This window comes from Botryllus schlosseri, chromosome 15, assembly GCF_051294905.1.
Source record: "Botryllus schlosseri isolate E-star chromosome 15, Bs_hap1, whole genome shotgun sequence".
NCBI classification, from domain to species: domain Eukaryota; kingdom Metazoa; phylum Chordata; class Ascidiacea; order Stolidobranchia; family Styelidae; genus Botryllus; species Botryllus schlosseri.
Genome location: NC_137250.1, coordinates 22659962 through 22679594, shown reverse-complemented (window position 1 = coordinate 22679594; position 19633 = coordinate 22659962). Strand labels below are relative to the sequence as shown.

Genomic DNA, 19633 nt, shown 5'->3' with positions numbered 1-19633 from the left:
ATTTATGGATTTAACATCTGATAACGTTGGGATGAGTCTTAGTTGGCAATGCCTCGTTTCCGCGCAGTCCACGGATGGGAAATAGCATTCATTATCGCGTAATGATCAATGACGATAATTAGTCTATTTATCTCGCACATTAACTGCGCTTCCTCCCGTGTAAGCTGGGTAGAATTTAGCAAAATACTGTTGAGGAATTCAATTTCGGAGTACCTTGAGCTGTTTTGAGATTCCACTAATCTTCTCAGGCATAGAACTGAATAAATTAATCACGGGAATGAATGGCATAGCGATGCACAGATGTGCAGCGACGTATTTTCGAAACTTCATTCTTTTTATGCTAATGTACCGATGTCGCCAATACGCTATGAATCTAGATGAGTGATTGTTGTCCCGACTAAATATATTTGGTTAAACTTGGTCTGGATATGAACGACTTTGAGATTGGCGTCTGTCGCAATTATTGAACAATGTGATCGTAATAATGCGACTTGACGAGAGAAGGGGAAACGACGCGCAAACAAATGTTCACGCAGCAGTCATTTTGAAATATAATAGTTAATCAAAGTCGGTATACTTTTTCACGTCTTTTTTTTCTCACTCGCTCTCTATGGCCAGATGACTACCCAGATCTTGTTGGCAGGAGCGCAGTACTCAGTCTTATATGTGGGTGTCGCTTCAGATTCTTTTGGCGTGACATATACAGCCTTGCTCATTACTCAAAGACTCTGAACAGATAAGTCCAGACGGTTGAAGGATAGCAAACGAAATATCCATTCAGAAATGTTATGTTTTCGAAATGCAGATTCGATACGATTTGGCATAATACTAATTATCTACGCTATCAGAGAGTCGGGATGTTTTTGTGTAACTTGCCGACCGCGGTTTGGATTTTCGCGGTTCTATATTTATCGTCTTAGGCCGGTGGTCTTGCAACTTCGTCAAATTGATAGCGGCTTAGGTATATAGCAGGATCGTAATTGTGTAGCATGTCATGTTGTCTTTAGTATATATTCAATCAATAACACGGTAGAAACACATGTTTTGCGTTTCACATGAGTAAGATTGTCGACGTTTTCTTCCGAAATGAAATCGTCTGTACAAGCAAACATGGTCCTGAAGGCGCTCGACACTTGTAAGATTAATAGCAGCACCAACCAGGGGTTTTGAGATGGCAAATGGTACATATCGGCAACGATTCAGGTCTTGCTGATCTGAGTTCGTGCTCGTATTAAACAGGCCAAAATGGAGCTTGTCCGTAAAAGGTTGCGTACCGGTAACGCCGAACGCGTAGGGTCAAGAGTGCAGACAGAACAGCCGTAAAGGTCAGGGTTACGAGACGGTCACTTGCGGCGATTGGTGGAGTTTCTCTCCACTGTAATCACTGTGAATCCCACTACGAGCGCAAAAATATGCGGTAAGGTAGGACTCATAGGGAACGGAACTGAACGCATTCAGAATTTGAAGTCAGTACCTTTTCCGCAATTTACCTTTTCTAGAGACTCTTTGATGCACAGAAATTTAATATCAGATTGAATCATATATATTCATATTGAGAAAAAACGAGTGTTTTCGGCACTCATTCCTTTTCTGATTCGGAATAACCAATCGCTGTCGTCTCTTTCACTCATGCTTTGAATAAATCAATGTTCGTCATGATGTAGCTGAAGACATGTATTGCAATGGTAATAGTAAATCAATCAATAAATAACAAAGTGCTATAACTGAGTACAATCAAGTACACAGTATTGCGTAGTTTTGTCTGATTGGGTTATGTGCAGTATTTTTGTGACGGTGCGGTAGTGTGTGATTTGAACCTTGCTCGAACGCGTCTGCACCCGAATTCACCATATTTTGCCACGTAATCAGTTAGAAGATATGTTCCTAGGCCTTGGATACTTTGATGAATCAATGGCGCTTCGGTGTTTACTGTCATTGGAAGGTCGCGCGCGTTCATACGAGCCTGTGTCGCGATCCTAAGTCACATGTTTACTGCCCACAGCTGTGGTCAGTGTTGAGAAATGCCGTTCCCTGAATCAGCAGAATTGAAAATATATCATGTTTCCGCGTTTCCAGGTTTTTTGTATGACGCAGCAACTCTCGCGCTACGCTTTGATGAAGCGATAAAGATGTTTATGTTAGGAAGCTGGCTGTAAAGAACGAATGAGCGAAAATAGGGAAGAGGCCGACGGGCACTCCCTTCCAAACAACGAAAACGGACAAAATGCCCGTTCTGTCCAAGTCGATGACGAACTGAATAACTTGCCCCAGTCGCAAGACCCTATGAACGTTCCTCACCCCCCTAACAACCACCATTTTCGACAATCAATCAACCTACCGGTGTTTTCCGGGGCTCAAGCCTCAAATGGTACAAGCGAAACCCAATTCGTACCGCCTCCACGTCATTATTACCCGCATATGCCCCAACCAGGGCTGCACCCGAGCCAAACTCAACAGCAACAGCATTCGGTCATTCAATTCCAGCATCTGCACCAAGACGGCGCTTCAAATATCCACGAAGTGCTTCACCCGAACGGCAGAAACGGCCATCCGAGTTGTATCATTCAAAATGGACATTCAAGTCAGTTTAATCACCACGGCATGGAAGGCGAATCAACGTCAGACGGTTTTCCGTACTTCGAAAACTGCATGCATCTACCACAAAGCGTTATCAACAGAAGGTTCCGCGATGCCTTGAAGAATTTACCAGCTAGAGGTAAGGAGATATGACCGATTGCCATCCTATAGTTGTAAATCAGAATGCATGAAATCATGATATCGCTTAAAACATTACTTGTGGTATGGTAAAACGTCATTGCAAAGGCACCAAATCTTTTTTCCGTGACGCAAAAGGCGTCACTTGTGTTATCCGTAGGGTAGCATTTAAAACAAATGGCTGTTTAAAACATGTTTTAAAGAATGTTTCAAACAAGGGCCTTTTTAAGTTGTATAATTATGCCATAATTGTGTAAATACTTTCCAAAAAACATGTTGTATGAGCCTACGGACGATTACCGCCCGATATAGCCGACGTATACGATGTGGGATGGTTGGAAACCCTCAAAATAGTCGGTTCATCAGCTATAGTACGTAGATATTTTGTCAAAGCAGATATATTTACCCTATATCTTCAATTGTCAATGTCAATCCACTATGACGTGACTATTTGTGCCGTCATGTCTTGAAAAAAAAACAAGTTTTAAACAAGGGCCTTGTTATAACCATATTTGTTTTATATTGATTTTCATTTTAAAGGCAACCCTATCCGTATAATTTATCCATAAAAGCATCTCGGATAATGGAATGTCCTTATAATGATCAGCTTGAGGTAGGAAAAAAGGTACAGGAGGCGTGTGCGTGTATTTGTACGTTGTATGCATTGCATACGTTGTGCGTTACGCGGTCGCAGTTCATACCGTACTTTGTGACAATCATAAACAACGAGATGAATTGGTACTATAGCTTCACGCTGACTCCTGTAGGAAATACCGACCCTGATTTTTGTAAGCTTTTTTTCGGACTATATTGGTCGTGGTCATTGTGTGTCTTGTGATTAGGGTTTGGCGAAATCCAGTCCCTGAGTGATTCGATTCTGTATCGAGCCTTTTTATACTTACGGCTTCATAACAGTATAAAAGATGTGGACAGTTCAGATATGTACCATTTTTGACACCACAGATGATATATAATGTCTCTTCTACACCAAATAAAAGTAATTTAGTATATTTTCGACCAAGGCGATTGTATAGGCATTGTATTTTGTGACAATGCTGTGGGTTCAGATTGAAGGTGATGCAGTCTTTTGCAAATCCGGCTTTATCATTACGGAACTCAGCATTGGCAATTGCAAGTTTGGTAAATGCGTGACTTTACTTATGCCAATAGCATCAGTTAAACTGCGCTCGATTAATATCACGGAATACCTTGCTGCGTGATGGTGGGATTATCCTTTGACGGCGACCATTACCTCACAGCATTTCGGACGGTGTCTAATCAAATCCTATCGCGAAATCGCAATGTTGTCGCGTGTGTTTGGTGTCTGCATCTGTCACATATGCTCTTCTGGTAGCGACAATCGCCGCGTATATCAGACAAACTTAATAAGCTCCGTAGGTAACGCTGCTGAACGTATGCTGGATATATAGTTTGCTTTTGTGATTTTAATAGCGGTGACTGGCTAGAAATCCGATAGTGTTGATTAATGATGAATTTATGCATTGTATGCAAATGCAAAGGGATAGTCTGACGGAAGATCTATTCAATGGGTGGGCGTTTGCATATTTATGCAGTCAATTAATCTTATCTTATAAACTCGGATCAAACGAGGTAATTAAACCATTGTCTGTCTCAAGCATTCGCGGATTAGAGATCCGTGCTGCTCAATACCGCGCTGACGCCGGGCTGCGTGGCTGCTAATCGCCAGTGTTGCCAACATAACTTGAAAATCGGATGAAAAATCGCGCCTCTCTATGTCCCTTGGCAGGGCGATCAAAGATGCGATGTCACACTGTCTTTGGGCTCGGTGTGTGTACACTGCATAGTGCAGCATATTACCACATAGAAAATGAAACGAACAATAACGACCAGACTTATACAAACGATACTGGATTTTGAAAATGCGAAACTAGAACTACAACTGCTCCCATTTTAAAACTCACAACTAGAACTAGAACTAGCGACCATTAAAAATCCACAATTAACTAACTATGACACAACTAATTAGATTCAATTCCGAAGCAAGTCATTAATTTTTGTCGGATCGGATCGGCTTTTCAAACGGACTGGGTTTCGAGTTTCCAGTGGGAGGGGTTTCGCCTCACAAACTCCATTCCCTGGCTACGCCACTGTGAATAGTGATGACTCTGAGCCAGCAATGCTTGCAAGAACATCACGCAACAGAACACCGGTACCACGATTCACTCCAAATATCGATACGTGTTGTCTTGTTGATCAGCAAGTGAATTTATTTTTAAATGCGCAACTAGAACTATAACAACTTGCTTCTGAAAATCAGCAACTAGAAGTAAACTATTGAACAGTATATTCATATTGAAGTAAACTACTCAAAAAACTAGTTAATTGTCCGTCGAATAACTAGATTCGTTGTTTTTCGAGTCTGATAAGTGCCCAACGAAACATGCTTGATGCTTCGTGGGATTGTATTTGTGATGGATCGCTTTTGGGGAAGTACAGAATAAAGTCTTAGCGACAATTTCCGCCCTTGTGTTCTCTTGGGAGGCGTTGTCGTGATCAAGGACAATGATTTTCGGAACTATCAATGGAGAATTTAGCGGTGCATTCACCCAAGCAAAATCTTACAATAAAAAATCAAAACGGACAGTTCGTCCTCACTTCCTGTTAAGGTTTCGTATGTTTCGGTTCAATAACGATGCTATTGTTAACATACAATCTCCTTTTCAATTATATTATAGTTGCTGACGATTAACCCTGCCGAGTGTCAGCCGAGAATATTCGGGTTTATTTCAATGTAAATATATTAATCAGCTCGATTTCTGATTTTGTGCATGTTTCAGAGTATGCGCATTGTTAATCTCAGCTTCCGTATTTCCCTGACCCGAAAAATGTCCATAATATGATCCGCGGTGATTAGTGAATTCTTGTCTAGATATTCCTATATTATTTTCATCACTTGCCTACCGAAGCCACACAAGGAAGCTCAAGGCCTGTTCCTTTTAATAGAGTACGGCTTGGCGGTAGATTTTAATTCCATTGTAGCGTTTTAGTCTTGGAAATGTCATCCAGATTGGGCGTGAGGGTTGATAGATAATATGCGAATCACTATCAGATTGCATGATATCTTTATGTTGAGAGTAGAGATTTCAATAGAACTTCCAACATTTGAATAACCGAGACGAACAATCAATGTACGATTTTATCTTCGCCTCGATTTTCCAATTTTTGTGTGCCGGTGACGTCATATTAGGTGATATGGCTGGTGTTATATAAATTTCTCACTACTTGCTGACGATTACCCCTGAGGAGTGTCAGCCGAAAATATTCGGGTTTATTTCAATGCGAAAATATTATTCAATTGTATATTGAAGTTCTGCGCCTCGAAGAGTCACTCACTATCAGATTATAATAAATAATAGTAAATATCTTGTTTCAACTTCGGGCACACGTATTATTGGGTTCCGATCATAAGCAATTGTAAGGCGCCGGGACCGGCGTTTTTATGGGGTTTCATTCGCGCGAATTACGTAACTGCGGGTCTTTCCGGAATGCGTTGTTTTGCACGCGTTATCTCCGCGGTAAATTATGAATACATTATGGTTTTTAACTTTCGAAACTTCCGCCATGTTCGTAGTAGTAACCGAACGGGAGCATGGCGATATTGCGTTTCCGAAATTGTGGGATGTAAGCACTGTCAATTTTGCTGAGTGTACCGTACGCGTCCACACTCAAAATCTCGCATCGAGGGTTGTTGACTCAAGGTGATTTCCAAAATATCTCGCGATCAAAATCCTTCGCGTATTCTCTCGGATCCGGCTATCAAACGCGCCGTTTCCGAGAGAGACTTTGCAGGAAATCTGACTCTAGGCTGAGGCGATTATGGATCAAACAACTGACAGACGCTGCTTGCAAGTTTGAGTTGACCACTGTTGCTTTGATGTGTCTTATTCGCTATACTCTGTGGTAGTCATCTGCTATGGTGCTGTTCAAATGAGTGGCCAGATTTCGATGTCGCGCCATCGTAGAGGCCTTTGTACTACCATAGTCTCGATAATTACACTACGGAGCATTGCTTTATAAGTGCAATCGGTACAAGCCCTGCAATGATATGATCTTGCACATCCACAGGCGAATCTACGAAATAATTTATAGTTTTGAAGTTGGAAACGATGTGACGCGAGGAAAATTCACTTCACAGCTTTGCCAAGGGGCGTTACCTGGGCGAATCCTTGTTTCGATAATGTCAGACGCCGTACGTAATATCGTTAAGTAAACGAGCAGCGTCCATCGTCGAGTCATATCTTCATGTTTTTACCCCACGATTTTCCACTAATGTTCAGCTTTGTGAATTTGCGATGTCCAGTTAGCACGCTAATCGGGACGACAGTTCGCTTGATGAGCACAATGTGGCCAAGTTGAAGGCTAATTCAAGTGCTTTTGATGTAAGGAATTTCACAACATCCGAAACGACATTTGGTCCGATCTGTCTGAAGTCTGATGTTAGAATGCTCAGTATGCACATTGGTACTTGGAACTAGCATTATCTTGAATATGTCTGTGTTGCATATGAAGACCGCTATTCTTCCTGCATACAATCGAATTGAAAAATGACGTAATAGCATCTCAGCGCCCTTTGTGGTTAGTCCTATTCTGTTCATGGTCCGTAAACTATTGTTCTGGCCAGCCCTTTAACGTGGTAAAGGCTATCCGACAGCCTTGATGACAATTGTCTTCACTTCGTTAGTTCCCCATCAATCAATTTTCCGGTTATGCCCCCACGAATACACACAGCTACGCGTATTAAAATTAAGCGTCGACTCGCTCGGAATCGCGCAAGTCACCATGAAGGCTCCCGTGCTATCGAAAAAGATTGACTCTGCATAACCGGAGTAATCAATCAGACATCAAAGGCCCGGGAATATGATTAGCAACTGTGGAACGTAATTTGTGTGCGTTGCTTATTTGTTTATGTATCACCTGTCTTGTTTCAGCTCAGATCGAAAACATTCCTTGCAAAGTATGCGGCGACAAATCGTCCGGTGTCCATTACGGCGTATTGACTTGTGAAGGCTGTAAGGTACGGTGATTTCTGTGGTTACGTGCGGTTGAACTTCTAGGCGTAAGGCTACTTGGTAATGCGATTGTTTATATACAATATTATTTCTAATTCTCTAGCGGTTGATGACGATTACCCTTGACGAGAGTCAGCTAAAAATATTCGATTTTGTCAATATGAAAGTCCTAGTGGCAGATTTTGAAAAGTAAGTAGTTCTGGTCCATGTCCTATAGTTGCGGATTTTGAAAATCCAGTAGTTTGTTCAAGTCTGGCCGTACCGCGTCATGCACTGACGAACAAAATGTAAATACGCAGTATACAATTACAATTACAATATACAATTACGATGATATCCCAAATTTATTTTTTAAATCGCCCGGTGCTTTTAGAATTTTTGCTGCAATTCTACGTGCCTTCACAATCGTAAGCTATGGAATTGTATGTGCATCGTAATTTCTGATGCAGCAAATGTCCAGTGTGCGTTTAATTTAGCGATTGCTACATATTGTTATTACAATGCGTCCTGCAAGCCGTATTTAAATGTTCGTTACGAACCTTACTTCTTTGCCCAACCTAACAGCATATCAAATTCTGTTATCAACCGTTAGCTGTATCAAATTTGGCGTCACTAGCGACTTTGTTTAATAAATCATTCAAAACCAAGACTATAAATCCGACCAGTGACCCACTGACACGTATTTCGCCTTCACAGGTAAGGCGTTTAGCTCCATATAGGGAGAGTACGTCTCTTTGAGGGTCTCTTGAGATGTGGCTTATCAACAGGTTATTTATTTTACATCGGTAATGGACTAGATTATAATGGATTTGGCGGTTACTATTTTCTCTCTTTGTTAGGGACCAAATTCTTTTAATGTGACCTAGTTTGATGCTTGGAGTCGCGCGTGTGGTTATGGGCTGCAGTGGGCACGCGGCGTACACAATCGTGGTATGAAATATCCCGAGTGTGAAAGTTGCGATTTTCTTTTATCCTTTAAACCTCAGAATCAAATCAAGTTAGATTAGATTTAGAATTACAGCTACACAGTGTTTTTTTCCTCTCCAAATTAGAGTAGAACTAGAATCATAGCCGAACAGTTATTTCCAACTTCGATTAAGATTATTATTATAATTACACAGTTTTTCCATATTAGATTGGAATTAGGATTACTGTATTCGCGAAAGCTTGGGCATCGAATTCAGTTCCGTTAATATCAAACCATGGTTCATTCTTATGAGATGTACAATGTACATGTACGTACACGTACAGCAAGCTTGGCTCGTTCCGCACTATACAGCTTTCCTGTAGCATTTCCGAGAAAACCAGAAAATAGATCATAATTAAATTTAGAGCATAGAAACATTTCACAGATTAAATTAGAATTACATTATCGGCATTCAGCTCTGATTAGTCTAATTGGTCTGACACGGAAAGAAAATTCTGTCAGAGTATCGCAATGAGCGTAAAACTACTCTTATGATCGTGACGTATATGCATTGCATTGCATACCTATGCAATATTATGATTTTGATTGTCCAATTGCAATTCACGCACACTAGCACTGTGTTTATTAACCAGTGATTGCTGATCCTGTATCAGTGTTACGCTGGGGTCTGGACACACACACGCGTCTCATACAGCAGAAATCAAACTGATTTCCAGTAGATGTTCATCATCATCCTTTTGCTTTGTGTCTAAATCATGTTTGACAGATTTGTTCCTTTAACACTGTTGTTGATTGACAATTCATCTTGTGCATCGGTATTCTGCAGTAATGTATTAGATGTGTAATGCCGTAGATTTTTGTTCCTGTGACTCGGTGAAAATTTGAGGTTCGCCGAAGGCTCTCAGATTAGCGTAACGGTTCTCCATATTAGTACAGTTTCAGAACCACTGTCCTAAGACATTCCTGCATAGTGTCTATACTGTATAACCAGTATTCGAAACTCGACACTATTTTCAGTCCAATCGTATGATGGGTAAATTTAATCCACATGACAATAGCTACGATTCTAGTGTGGTTATGGTTGGACTTATTTTCCCGAATCCGATTCAAGTCACATTTCCCGTCCGTTCCCCGTTTGCTTTGTCGCTTTTTCTATCGATTTTGAGTCAATCCACACAAGATATCTTCGACAAACACGCATAACATCCACTCCGATAACTGCGCCATCCATCGCTTTTCACCAAAATTTCGCCCGACCCTGTGAATCACGCGGACAAAATATCTGATGTCAACGAAAACTCGCGGTCTTGTTTAATCAATCTCGATATCGTGCTGTTGCTCACAGAAACCAGTACACATCCGGAGAGGGAATTGACTGGATTTTCTAATCTTTTCATAAAAATAACGACCGATTAGTTACTTTCGTGATTATTATACGCACGAATACTTATCCTTTAAATTCATAGCCTGTGTGTTTCGAATATATAGCTACCTCTAACGGCTACGACCAACTAACTGCGGTTTTTTGAGTAGTTCTAGTTCTGGTTGCGCGTTAGAATATTGTTGCCGAACATCTGGGGAACACGTATCGTCGTCTGGCGTGAATCGCAATACCGGTGTTTGGTTGTGTGATCTTCTTGCGGCCATTGCTAGCTCAGAGTCATCACTACTAACGGTGTCGTATTCAGGGGGTCGAAGGCCCTCCCATTGTAAACTGTAAACCCCGTTCCTTTGAAATGCCGATTCTATCTCCAATATTTCGCAACTCATTCCGAATTCAGTGATTCGTATTATTAGTTTTCTGTGTTTTAGTTAGTTAGTTGCGGGATTCTAAAGGTCGTTGGTTCTAGTTCTAGTTGCGCATTTTGAAAATCCAGTAGTTTGTGCAAGTCTGAACTATGAATTCTCGACATGATATATCTCGGCTGAATCTTTTTTGGAACATATCCGTTATGCGCAATAGAAATAAAAAGCCTAATAAATGCCCAGCGACAACCGAGATGAACGAACTGAATGCATATTTTGAGTCACCAAGCATAATCATCGCATAATGGAATGTCCAGGTATGTTTTTCTTCGATCTGTTTCGAGCCATCTCTGTTACACTGAGGAGGCAAGAAATATTTAACACACAAGTTCAAAATTAATTTAATATGATATCGATTAACTTCGTTTTAAGTCTCCCATGTGTAATACGCCGACATTGAGACTTTTTTCTGACTACGCTGGGCAACAATATTGAACGAAAAATCTGTTGACTTCGATTTCGCACTTGATTTAGACTAATTTTGGTATGCTGGTTTCTTCTATCACGTCAAGTTTTTGCTCTACAACATATGCCCAAAATATGCAAATTTTCACGAATCTAGCCATATTACTTTTACATACCTTATTCAAATCCACACTTTAATAATATATTAAGTTTTATACCAAAGGGGTCAATTGAAATATTATGCAAAAAGGTACTGGTAGCGATCTAGGCCGATGATTTAGCCTAATTTTGGTTAGAGGATGTAATCATCCAAGGAAATTTTAGACATTGATTTGATGCAAACTGCAGGATAAGGCAAGAAAAATAAACATTTCATTTACTGTCAGCTAAACGTCCTATGCCTCATTCAGCTGATCCAGTGTAACTTAACTCCTATACGCTCGACGACGATTTCGATCAAGACGACGATCTTAGAGATAGCAGGCCTAAAAATGAAGATTTAGAAACTGAAGATGATTCAGAAAGTAGAGTAGTCCATCAACGCAAGTTAATGATCTGGCATAGGCTTAGGGACTTGGAATAGAAATCTTCGGAACTTTTAACATTCTTACGATGTGAGAAACGATTACTTGGCAAGGTAGAGAAGGTATCTCACTTTCGATCAGGAGTAACAGCCTATTTATCGTGGCCTATACTTTCGGCAGCTTTGTGTATTGCCGTGATACTGGCATTGGGATAATACTGCGGATACCGTGGGTTAGTGGAGGTATTTGAAATCCCGACTTACAACTCAAGTGAATTGCAAATTCCAATGGCATCTCAAAAAGGATCCTAAAGTGTGGCATTCTTCGAAATGGCAACCTATACGGTGCAGTAACAAAATTGCACACTCAGCCAGTCTTCGTAAGAAATACAGAAACATTGACTTGTTGTAATATAACAAACTCGATTAGATCATATGTGCGAATGTACCGACTTTAAAATATTGTGTTTTCTGAGAGGTCAAACACCAAGGATACGCATGTACTAGATAAAGACACCCGTTATATGTGTATATGTGGGGTAGCAGACATCCAAAAAAGCACTAGGTCATAAGGAACTGGCCTCCGAGATTTGAATTTGAATCTGTTGATCGCAATATTTCAGAAGAGCCACTAGTTGAGAGAGAAATAATTATTTTCTAGCCCCATGCACAAAGCTTGGCCTAATGAAAATATCCGGTGAAGAATTGTCAACTGAAAGCAAGTGTTCCGTCCATAACCTCACTTTGACCTTTACTGGCCTGTCATTACAAAAGTTATTACTGGTGCATGTGTTGGTTCATAAATTCTGCAACACATCACAGATTAGCGTTTCGGTGGGTCAATATCAGATTTGGAAGAAATGCTTGGTTATCATTTGAAAATGTTGTCATGAGATTGCTTGGGAATACATGAACATAGAATTGTATCGAAATTGCTCAGAAGCTATATTAGAAGTTTCAGCGAACTCATCTGCAATATATGGCATCAAAATACAAAGCATTTCGGTAAAGCTATATCGCTAATTTCCCGGAAAACATTGGCGTAGTCAGCGATGAGCAACGAGACAGCTTCCCCAATATCTGAAGGTAATGGGGTGACGATACCATAGTATATTGGAGCTTATTCGAGCTATTGCTCGAGTATCAAGCGAGACAGTCCATTAAAGAAAGAGTTATTAGCATAAATCTGTACCCTAAAACTCGCACTTCATTTGCTCTTCAGAAGCAATGTCAGTTTAAATCAACCAAATAGAGCAGTACAGATGTTTATTTGAAGACTATTGAGATACTTTCGTTTGCTAGTGGTTCTTGAAACCTTTTATGCACCAAACTCAAAATATTAAAAACGGTACATTTATGTGGATTATGAGACAATGTGGTGTGTGCCGAACCCAAAAACTTGATGTGATAGAGAAAAACCGAAGTCATTTTTTAATTCAGTGCCCAAAAGTTAGTCAAAGACAACTGTCAGATCGAAGTCAACATAAATTGTGTTGACCAGTGCTATTGCCGTTTTAAATATACTGTGTTCGATGTAACTGAACTCGTCAATAAACCATTATTTAACGCATTTGTGTTATTACTATGGTTGCTATTGTCGCGTAATGAGAATGGTATACTTTATATATAATTATTCGCTTAATAATACCTTGGACGCCTCACTAACGAAAAACATCTTTATCGAAATGATCTCCTCAACTAACGGCTGAATGTTGATACAACATAATTGGTACGTACTATATATGGTTTGGGGCGAAAACGTAGCTCCTGTCTGGGTCTCCTCGACACTGCCAGACTAGTGCAACACACCCATTCATCACAGATCACTTGTGCGTGTTGCTAATGATATGGATACCGTTTTACAGCGCGCCCCGTTATGAAGCTGTCAAATATCTGTCCTCGACTAGACACATCGCAACATATAGTTCATACTTCAATTGTAAAATGACAGAAAGTAGATGTTCGATTAAGATGTGTGAAATACGTAGTATAAAAAATAATTTAGTTGGACACGATGAGCTAGCGGGATGTTAGGTTTGCTTCATGTAAGGGTTGGACAACTAGCTAATTCCAGTTGTCCAATTAAACTACAATTAGAGCGAAATGCCGGCAATATAATACTAATGTAATTTGTGAAATGTTTCACGCTCTCATTTCAATTGTAATCTAATTTTTGGTTTTCCCGAAATTACTGCAAGAGAACATTAGCCTACAGTGCGAAACGGGCGGATATTTGTCATTCTCAACTAGATTTTTGTTGTGTTTCTCCCTAATTCTGAAATGAATTCAATTTCCAAGTTTTGGGAATTCATCAATTCTAATTATAATCTAATTTGGAAAATCTGTGCAACTGTAATTCTAATTCTAATCCATTTTGGAAAAGCAGGGTTGTAATGACTCGAGTCATGACTCGACTCGAGTCCGACTCGAGTCACGATTTTCTGATGACTCGACTTGACTCGAGTCATTTTTTCAAAATACGGAAATGACTCGACTCGACTCCAGTCAATCTGTGTATTGACTCGACTTGGACTCGAGTCATTGCGAATGACTCGAACCAAGTCCTTGACTCGAGACTCAGACGGCCAAGACCGACATTTCATTGTAATTCCGAAGCCAACACACTATTGGGATTTCGTCTGTTGGCACTGGTACTTGAAAAGGCGACCAGAAACTGCTAAGAGTGGGGAAAATTGGTATATTTTAAATGCGAACCATTCGATATCACCAAACAGAGTTATAAAAAGTGGGTTTACCAAGACTTTAACTGGAAACAGAGCAGTGAACACAATGACTTGGACTCGGACTCGAGTCATAATTCCATGACTCGGACTCGACCCTCTGCTCGCTGACTTGGACTCGGACTTGACTCGGTGGTGAATTGAAATGTCTCGACTTGACTCGAGTCAAAACTATAAATGTGAGATTGACTTGTGACTCGGAGCCTTGTGACTTGATTACAACCATGTGGAAAAGCTGTAAATCATCTAGTAGTCCAATTCTGCTTCATATGTACGAAGTACGAACTCTCGGCACTTCCATCTCTGTATAGCTTTTAAGATATGTTGTGTGTTGGCCTGATATCGTCAATGCGTTTTCAATTTCCAATCGGCGTTCACATCTAGCGGAATGCCACGCCCAGTGTCCGCAATAAATTATGCACAGATACGCAATTTCCAAATGTGTTGACTACAACCCCATCGCCGAACTGCTCCAGTAAGGTTGATCATAAATATACCGCAATACGTAAAGATAGTTTTAGCAGCGTGCGGTTGACGAACAATCAATACATATCTGCTGAGCTCAGGAATCATCAGCTGAAAATTTTGCGAGGCAATACAAAAACGATGGTCTTCCTGTTGTTGGCGTGTTTCGAGACCAGAACTACCAAATGTTCAGATGCATCCTTGGACACGGGAAAGCTATAAATTGTTCAGCCTTTCCAAATTACATAAGAATTAGAATTACAGCTACAAATTTTTTTCTTTCAAATTAGAGTAGAATTAGAATTATCGCTACAAAGTCATTTCCAAATTAGACTGAAAATAAATTAGACATATAGCTACACAGTGTTTTTCCAAACTATGCAAAACAAATTTGACGCAATTCTGACCCGTAGAAGCGGAAGATATTTGAATTTTTCATTCATAATTCTGGGATTGCCCACCGTCAATGCTATAACTGCAATCATTCCGCTTCTACCGGTTGCAATTGAGCAAAAATGGTTAAGCATAGTTATTTTAGACAACTTAACATATTCATGGGGTTGACAGTAAAATTTGATATTTTTTCAATTTAAATAATACTATATTCAAAATTTTCAAACTCCTGTGCGTTCACATCTACCTGATGGAATCGATCCAAATTTGGCGAGCCACGTTATTATAGGCATCCCAGTAATTTAATCAGTGAATCCCCGGAATCCGGAAAAAGGGAATTTTTGAACAATCCTACCGCCATGGTGGAGGCTATATTCGGGCCAGACGTAGCGGATGGTGTTGAAAATGACCAAATAAGCAGTCAATAATGAATGATAATGATCTCAGTCAGCTAATGGCTATCGTAGATTAAATGCATGTTGAGGATACAGGCAATGAGAAATGGAACGAAATATTTGTCTGGTTTCTCCTTACAACGGCTTGCTCAGACTTGAAATTAATTCTAGTTGTCTAATTTGATTAGTTGCACCCAAATTTGATGATCTCATTTTAATTCTATTCTAATTTCTGGTTTTCCCGAAAATGCTACAGGAGAGCTGTATAGTGCGAACCGAGCCAAGCTTTCTGTACGGACATTTCCTATTCTCATGCTTATAAGAGTTAACTATGATTTGACATGAACTGAACTCGATTTCGTTTCCAAGTTTTTGCAAACTCAGTAATTCTACTTGTAATCTAATTTGAAAAAAGCTATGTAGCTATTATTCGGAAAAAATGAGTATCTATGATTCTAATTCTAGTCTAAATTGGAATAAACTGTACAGTTATAATTCTAATCCGGGAAAGGTGAAAACCTTCTAGTTATCCAACTCTGGTTTTGGGGTGATTGACCTTGAATTCACTTAGATCAGAATGCAATACCATTTCGAAGTTTTTGCGAATTCAGTAATTGTAATTCGAACCTAATTAAAGAAAACTGTGTAGCTATCGCTCTAATTCTAATCTAATTTGAAGAAAGTTAAGTTGTTTAACTCTAGACCGGACACCCCTCCCTTTATATTGTTGCTCGTAACTCTGCAATCCATTCGTCATTAGCCACTTCAGTTCGTCATCATTTTATTGAAAATATTGTTCCAATCAATACACAACAAGATTGCGATATAATGAGAAGATATGAAGCTGAAGGTGCCGAAACGGCTTGGAATCAGAATCAGTCTTTCAATCAGACACCTACCTTGGCCTACGGCATGTAAATAAGGGACATGCACACTGGATTTAAAAGGATATCATAAAAGGAATCGAGAAAAATGAATGCTGCATGTGTCGGTCGGCGAGGTCGATAGGTCAAATTATGGTCCGGTAATCTTGAGGGATGACTATCTGACTATCATCACATATCATCCCAATGCCTATTCTGTGTTCCAGGGATTCTTTCGAAGAAGCCAGCAAAACAACTCCACCTACACGTGTCCCCGGCAGGGAAACTGCGTGATCGACAGGACCAATCGGAATCGATGCCAGTACTGCAGACTACAGAAGTGTTTACGTAGCGGTATGTCGCGTGAGGGTGAGTTGATCTTAACTGTGGGGCTTTCAGTGTAAGGTCTTGTCCACGGGGGTTTGGTTTGGCAGCACTTGTATTTTTAGTATAATTGCATGTGTATGTTGCTGATTTATATTATGTTTGCGTTTCTGTATGTGACTACACACTAGGGTTGTCCATAATTTGGAAAATCTCAAAAATGATGCGTATCCAATATCTATGTATCAGTCTATAGATTACACTGGTCAACACATTTTTTTAGGCAGACAAAGTAAGAGTGGTTTTGGGGGTTCTGAAGGCCACAGATTCCGAATATGACCTTAGTTACTTCAAATTGGATCGTGTTGTGGAGATAACCCATGGGGCCATTTTGAGCAAAATCCCCTATTTTCGCGGTAATGACTAGATATAAAATCGGCTCAGTCGTACTATAAAGTTTGAAAATCCAATCTACTTGTTATTTTTACACACAGAAGACTCTTTTAAATCAAAATGCAGCAACGGCACTATATTTAGGGGTAATACATTTATCGTAGTTACATACTTTCACATATATCATAAATAAACTCTAGTCATGTATATAAGTACCGTTACTTAGATACTCAAACAACGTGGCATTAATTAAATCAGATTTACGTCAACCACCTATTGTAAATTTGAAATAATCAGTTGGAATATAATATTATTAGTTTATTTTAAAGCACAATTGTTTTATTGTACGAATTTCGCCTGTAAGCTATTTAGAGCAGTTTCTCGAAAGGTTCCGGCAATGGTCTGCCGTAATATATTCAATTGTTCATCTCATCTGCCCTGATATCTTTCTCCTGTTGTTCTGATATCTTGGTCGAACCTCTCCCCTTGCTAATCAACAAGATGATCAGGAAATATATCACGATGACTGAACAGGAAGTGAACTTTTATGCTCATGTTTGTGTTCAAGATTTCGAAATGCAGCTACGAATTTTCGGACCAACTGTTAGTAGTTGGGTGCTTTGTGATCATCTAAAACGTTTTATTTACTACATCTTAGGAGAAATTACTTGTAGTAAACTCCTTCCAAATATGAAATTGCAATCTTTCATTCCAATTCGAATATACCAGATACCATATTTAAGCTTCTCGTTTGTCAGGGTTACTAGGTATACCCACTTTGTTGACTGAGCGGAAAAACTATCAATTTACCATTCAAGAGAAATGAGACGCATTTGAGTATTGCAGTTGAACTCTTCAAGAACAAATTTTATAGTTTTATACTCCTCTTTAATCTTGGTAGAATGACCAATTGATACAGAAGAATATGTATTTCCGTTGTGCAAAAGTACAATTTATTAGGCTCACAAACCGCTTTTTTGACGAAGAAATATTTAGCATCATGTCATGTTGATATTGATAGAATGACTGAGAGCCACATGAGGGTTCTTCATAGTCAATTATCTATTCATGCGCAGTATAAAATTAAAAAAAATACAATTTTCTTCCTAACAAGTGAAATAGTTAAGGGTAAATACTGTAATTTTGGTTTTTTTAGGGGTATGAATATCTTCTGACAAAGAGCCAATCTGACAAAACTAATGTGATATTCGTAATCAGCAACCTCAAAAACCCCAGAAATGGCTGTCAGATGTTCTGCCTAAAAATTTTATTTTCATTTTGTGGACCAGTGTTATTGATAAAAAACGTCAATGAGCCGTTTACAGAAATATTATCGTCAGCAAACTTCTTGAATTAGTAGAAGCACATATCAGCAAGCCGCTGCGATCGTGATCATTCAAGCATAGCTGATTAACCAATCAGTAGACGTCATTTCGTGATTACTAGTCTTCTCGCCGTTCTGTGGTCGCTGACACGCCGACTCTACGGCAGCTACTTTCAAACGCATTAAGACAAATCTTAACGGCTTTCCTGTGTGCTTATTGCAGGCTCATTGACGTTTTTCATCAATAATCTATAGAATGAGACATGGATACGCATCCTTTTTGAGATTTTCCAAATTACGGACAACCCTACTATACACAGGGTGTGAGTTTTCGTGATCAAATAGACGATCGTAGAGTGTGCAGGGCAGACTTGTACAATTAGATCATTCTAGTTTACTAATTATACTAACTAAAGCGAAATGCCGGTAATCTAATTATGGTTAAATCTGTGATCTGTTTATATGCTCGTATTTTAATTCTAGTCTAATTCTGGTTTTCTTAAAGATGGTACAAGAGAACAGACAGTTGCCAATAATAATGCGTATTTCCCGACCATCAGACTTGTACGAACTACTGAATTTTCAAAAAGCGCAACTGGTACTGGAACTACTCAATTTTTAAAACTTGCAACTATAACTAGAACTAGAACGACTCAATTTTTAAAACTCGCAACTAGAACCAGAACTAGAACTACTCAATTTTTAAAACTCGCAACTAGAACCAGAACTAGAACTGCTCAATTTTTAAAACTCGCAACTAGAACCAGTACTAGAACTACTCAATTTTTAAAACTCGCAACTAGAACTACTCAATTTTAAAAATTGCCAACTAGGACAACTAGAACTAGAACTTCTCAAAAAATCGTTGGTTATAGTTGACCGTCAACGAACTAAATACAAGTCTGCCGACCATGGTGATTGATTGCTCATTCTTTACCTAATCAATATCTATTTCCGCCTTGTTCGACAATGTGCAACGACACATGCGATAACAGATAGCAAAGTACAGTCGTCACTTTTGTTCTTCATACTGTTTCGTATTTCTATTGATCGTTTTTACTAACTTGTTGGATATCGCGTTTACCTTGCACAACTTACTATCGTTGGCTGATTTCGTAATGTGCCGTGAAAAGTTCGTTTGGTTACAGTTCGATTAAATTACCCCGGACCGTGGCGCGTAATGCCATAAATAGTGATATGTTAAAATGAATGTTAAGATAGTGACGTACATAATGTTGATTATTCGTGGTGTTTCGACATCTACGGTCATTTTACACCTGGCTGATATTCAATTGAATAATATTACA

The 19633-nt window shown here is 39.5% G+C and overlaps 1 protein-coding gene across 1 annotated transcript in view; it reads left to right on the top strand.

The window, feature by feature from the left end:
• Positions 1 to 599: 599 nt before the first annotated feature.
• LOC145457252 (uncharacterized) overlaps positions 600 to 19633 on the top strand; it is a 37054-nt gene continuing 18020 nt past the window's right edge. The window contains exons 1-3 of the mRNA XM_080335439.1: positions 600 to 2716; positions 7686 to 7771; positions 16513 to 16654. Coding sequence (XP_080191565.1) covers positions 2164 to 2716; positions 7686 to 7771; positions 16513 to 16654 — 781 coding nt within the window. The 5' untranslated portion in view covers positions 600 to 2163. The remainder of the gene's footprint in view (positions 2717 to 7685; positions 7772 to 16512; positions 16655 to 19633) is intronic.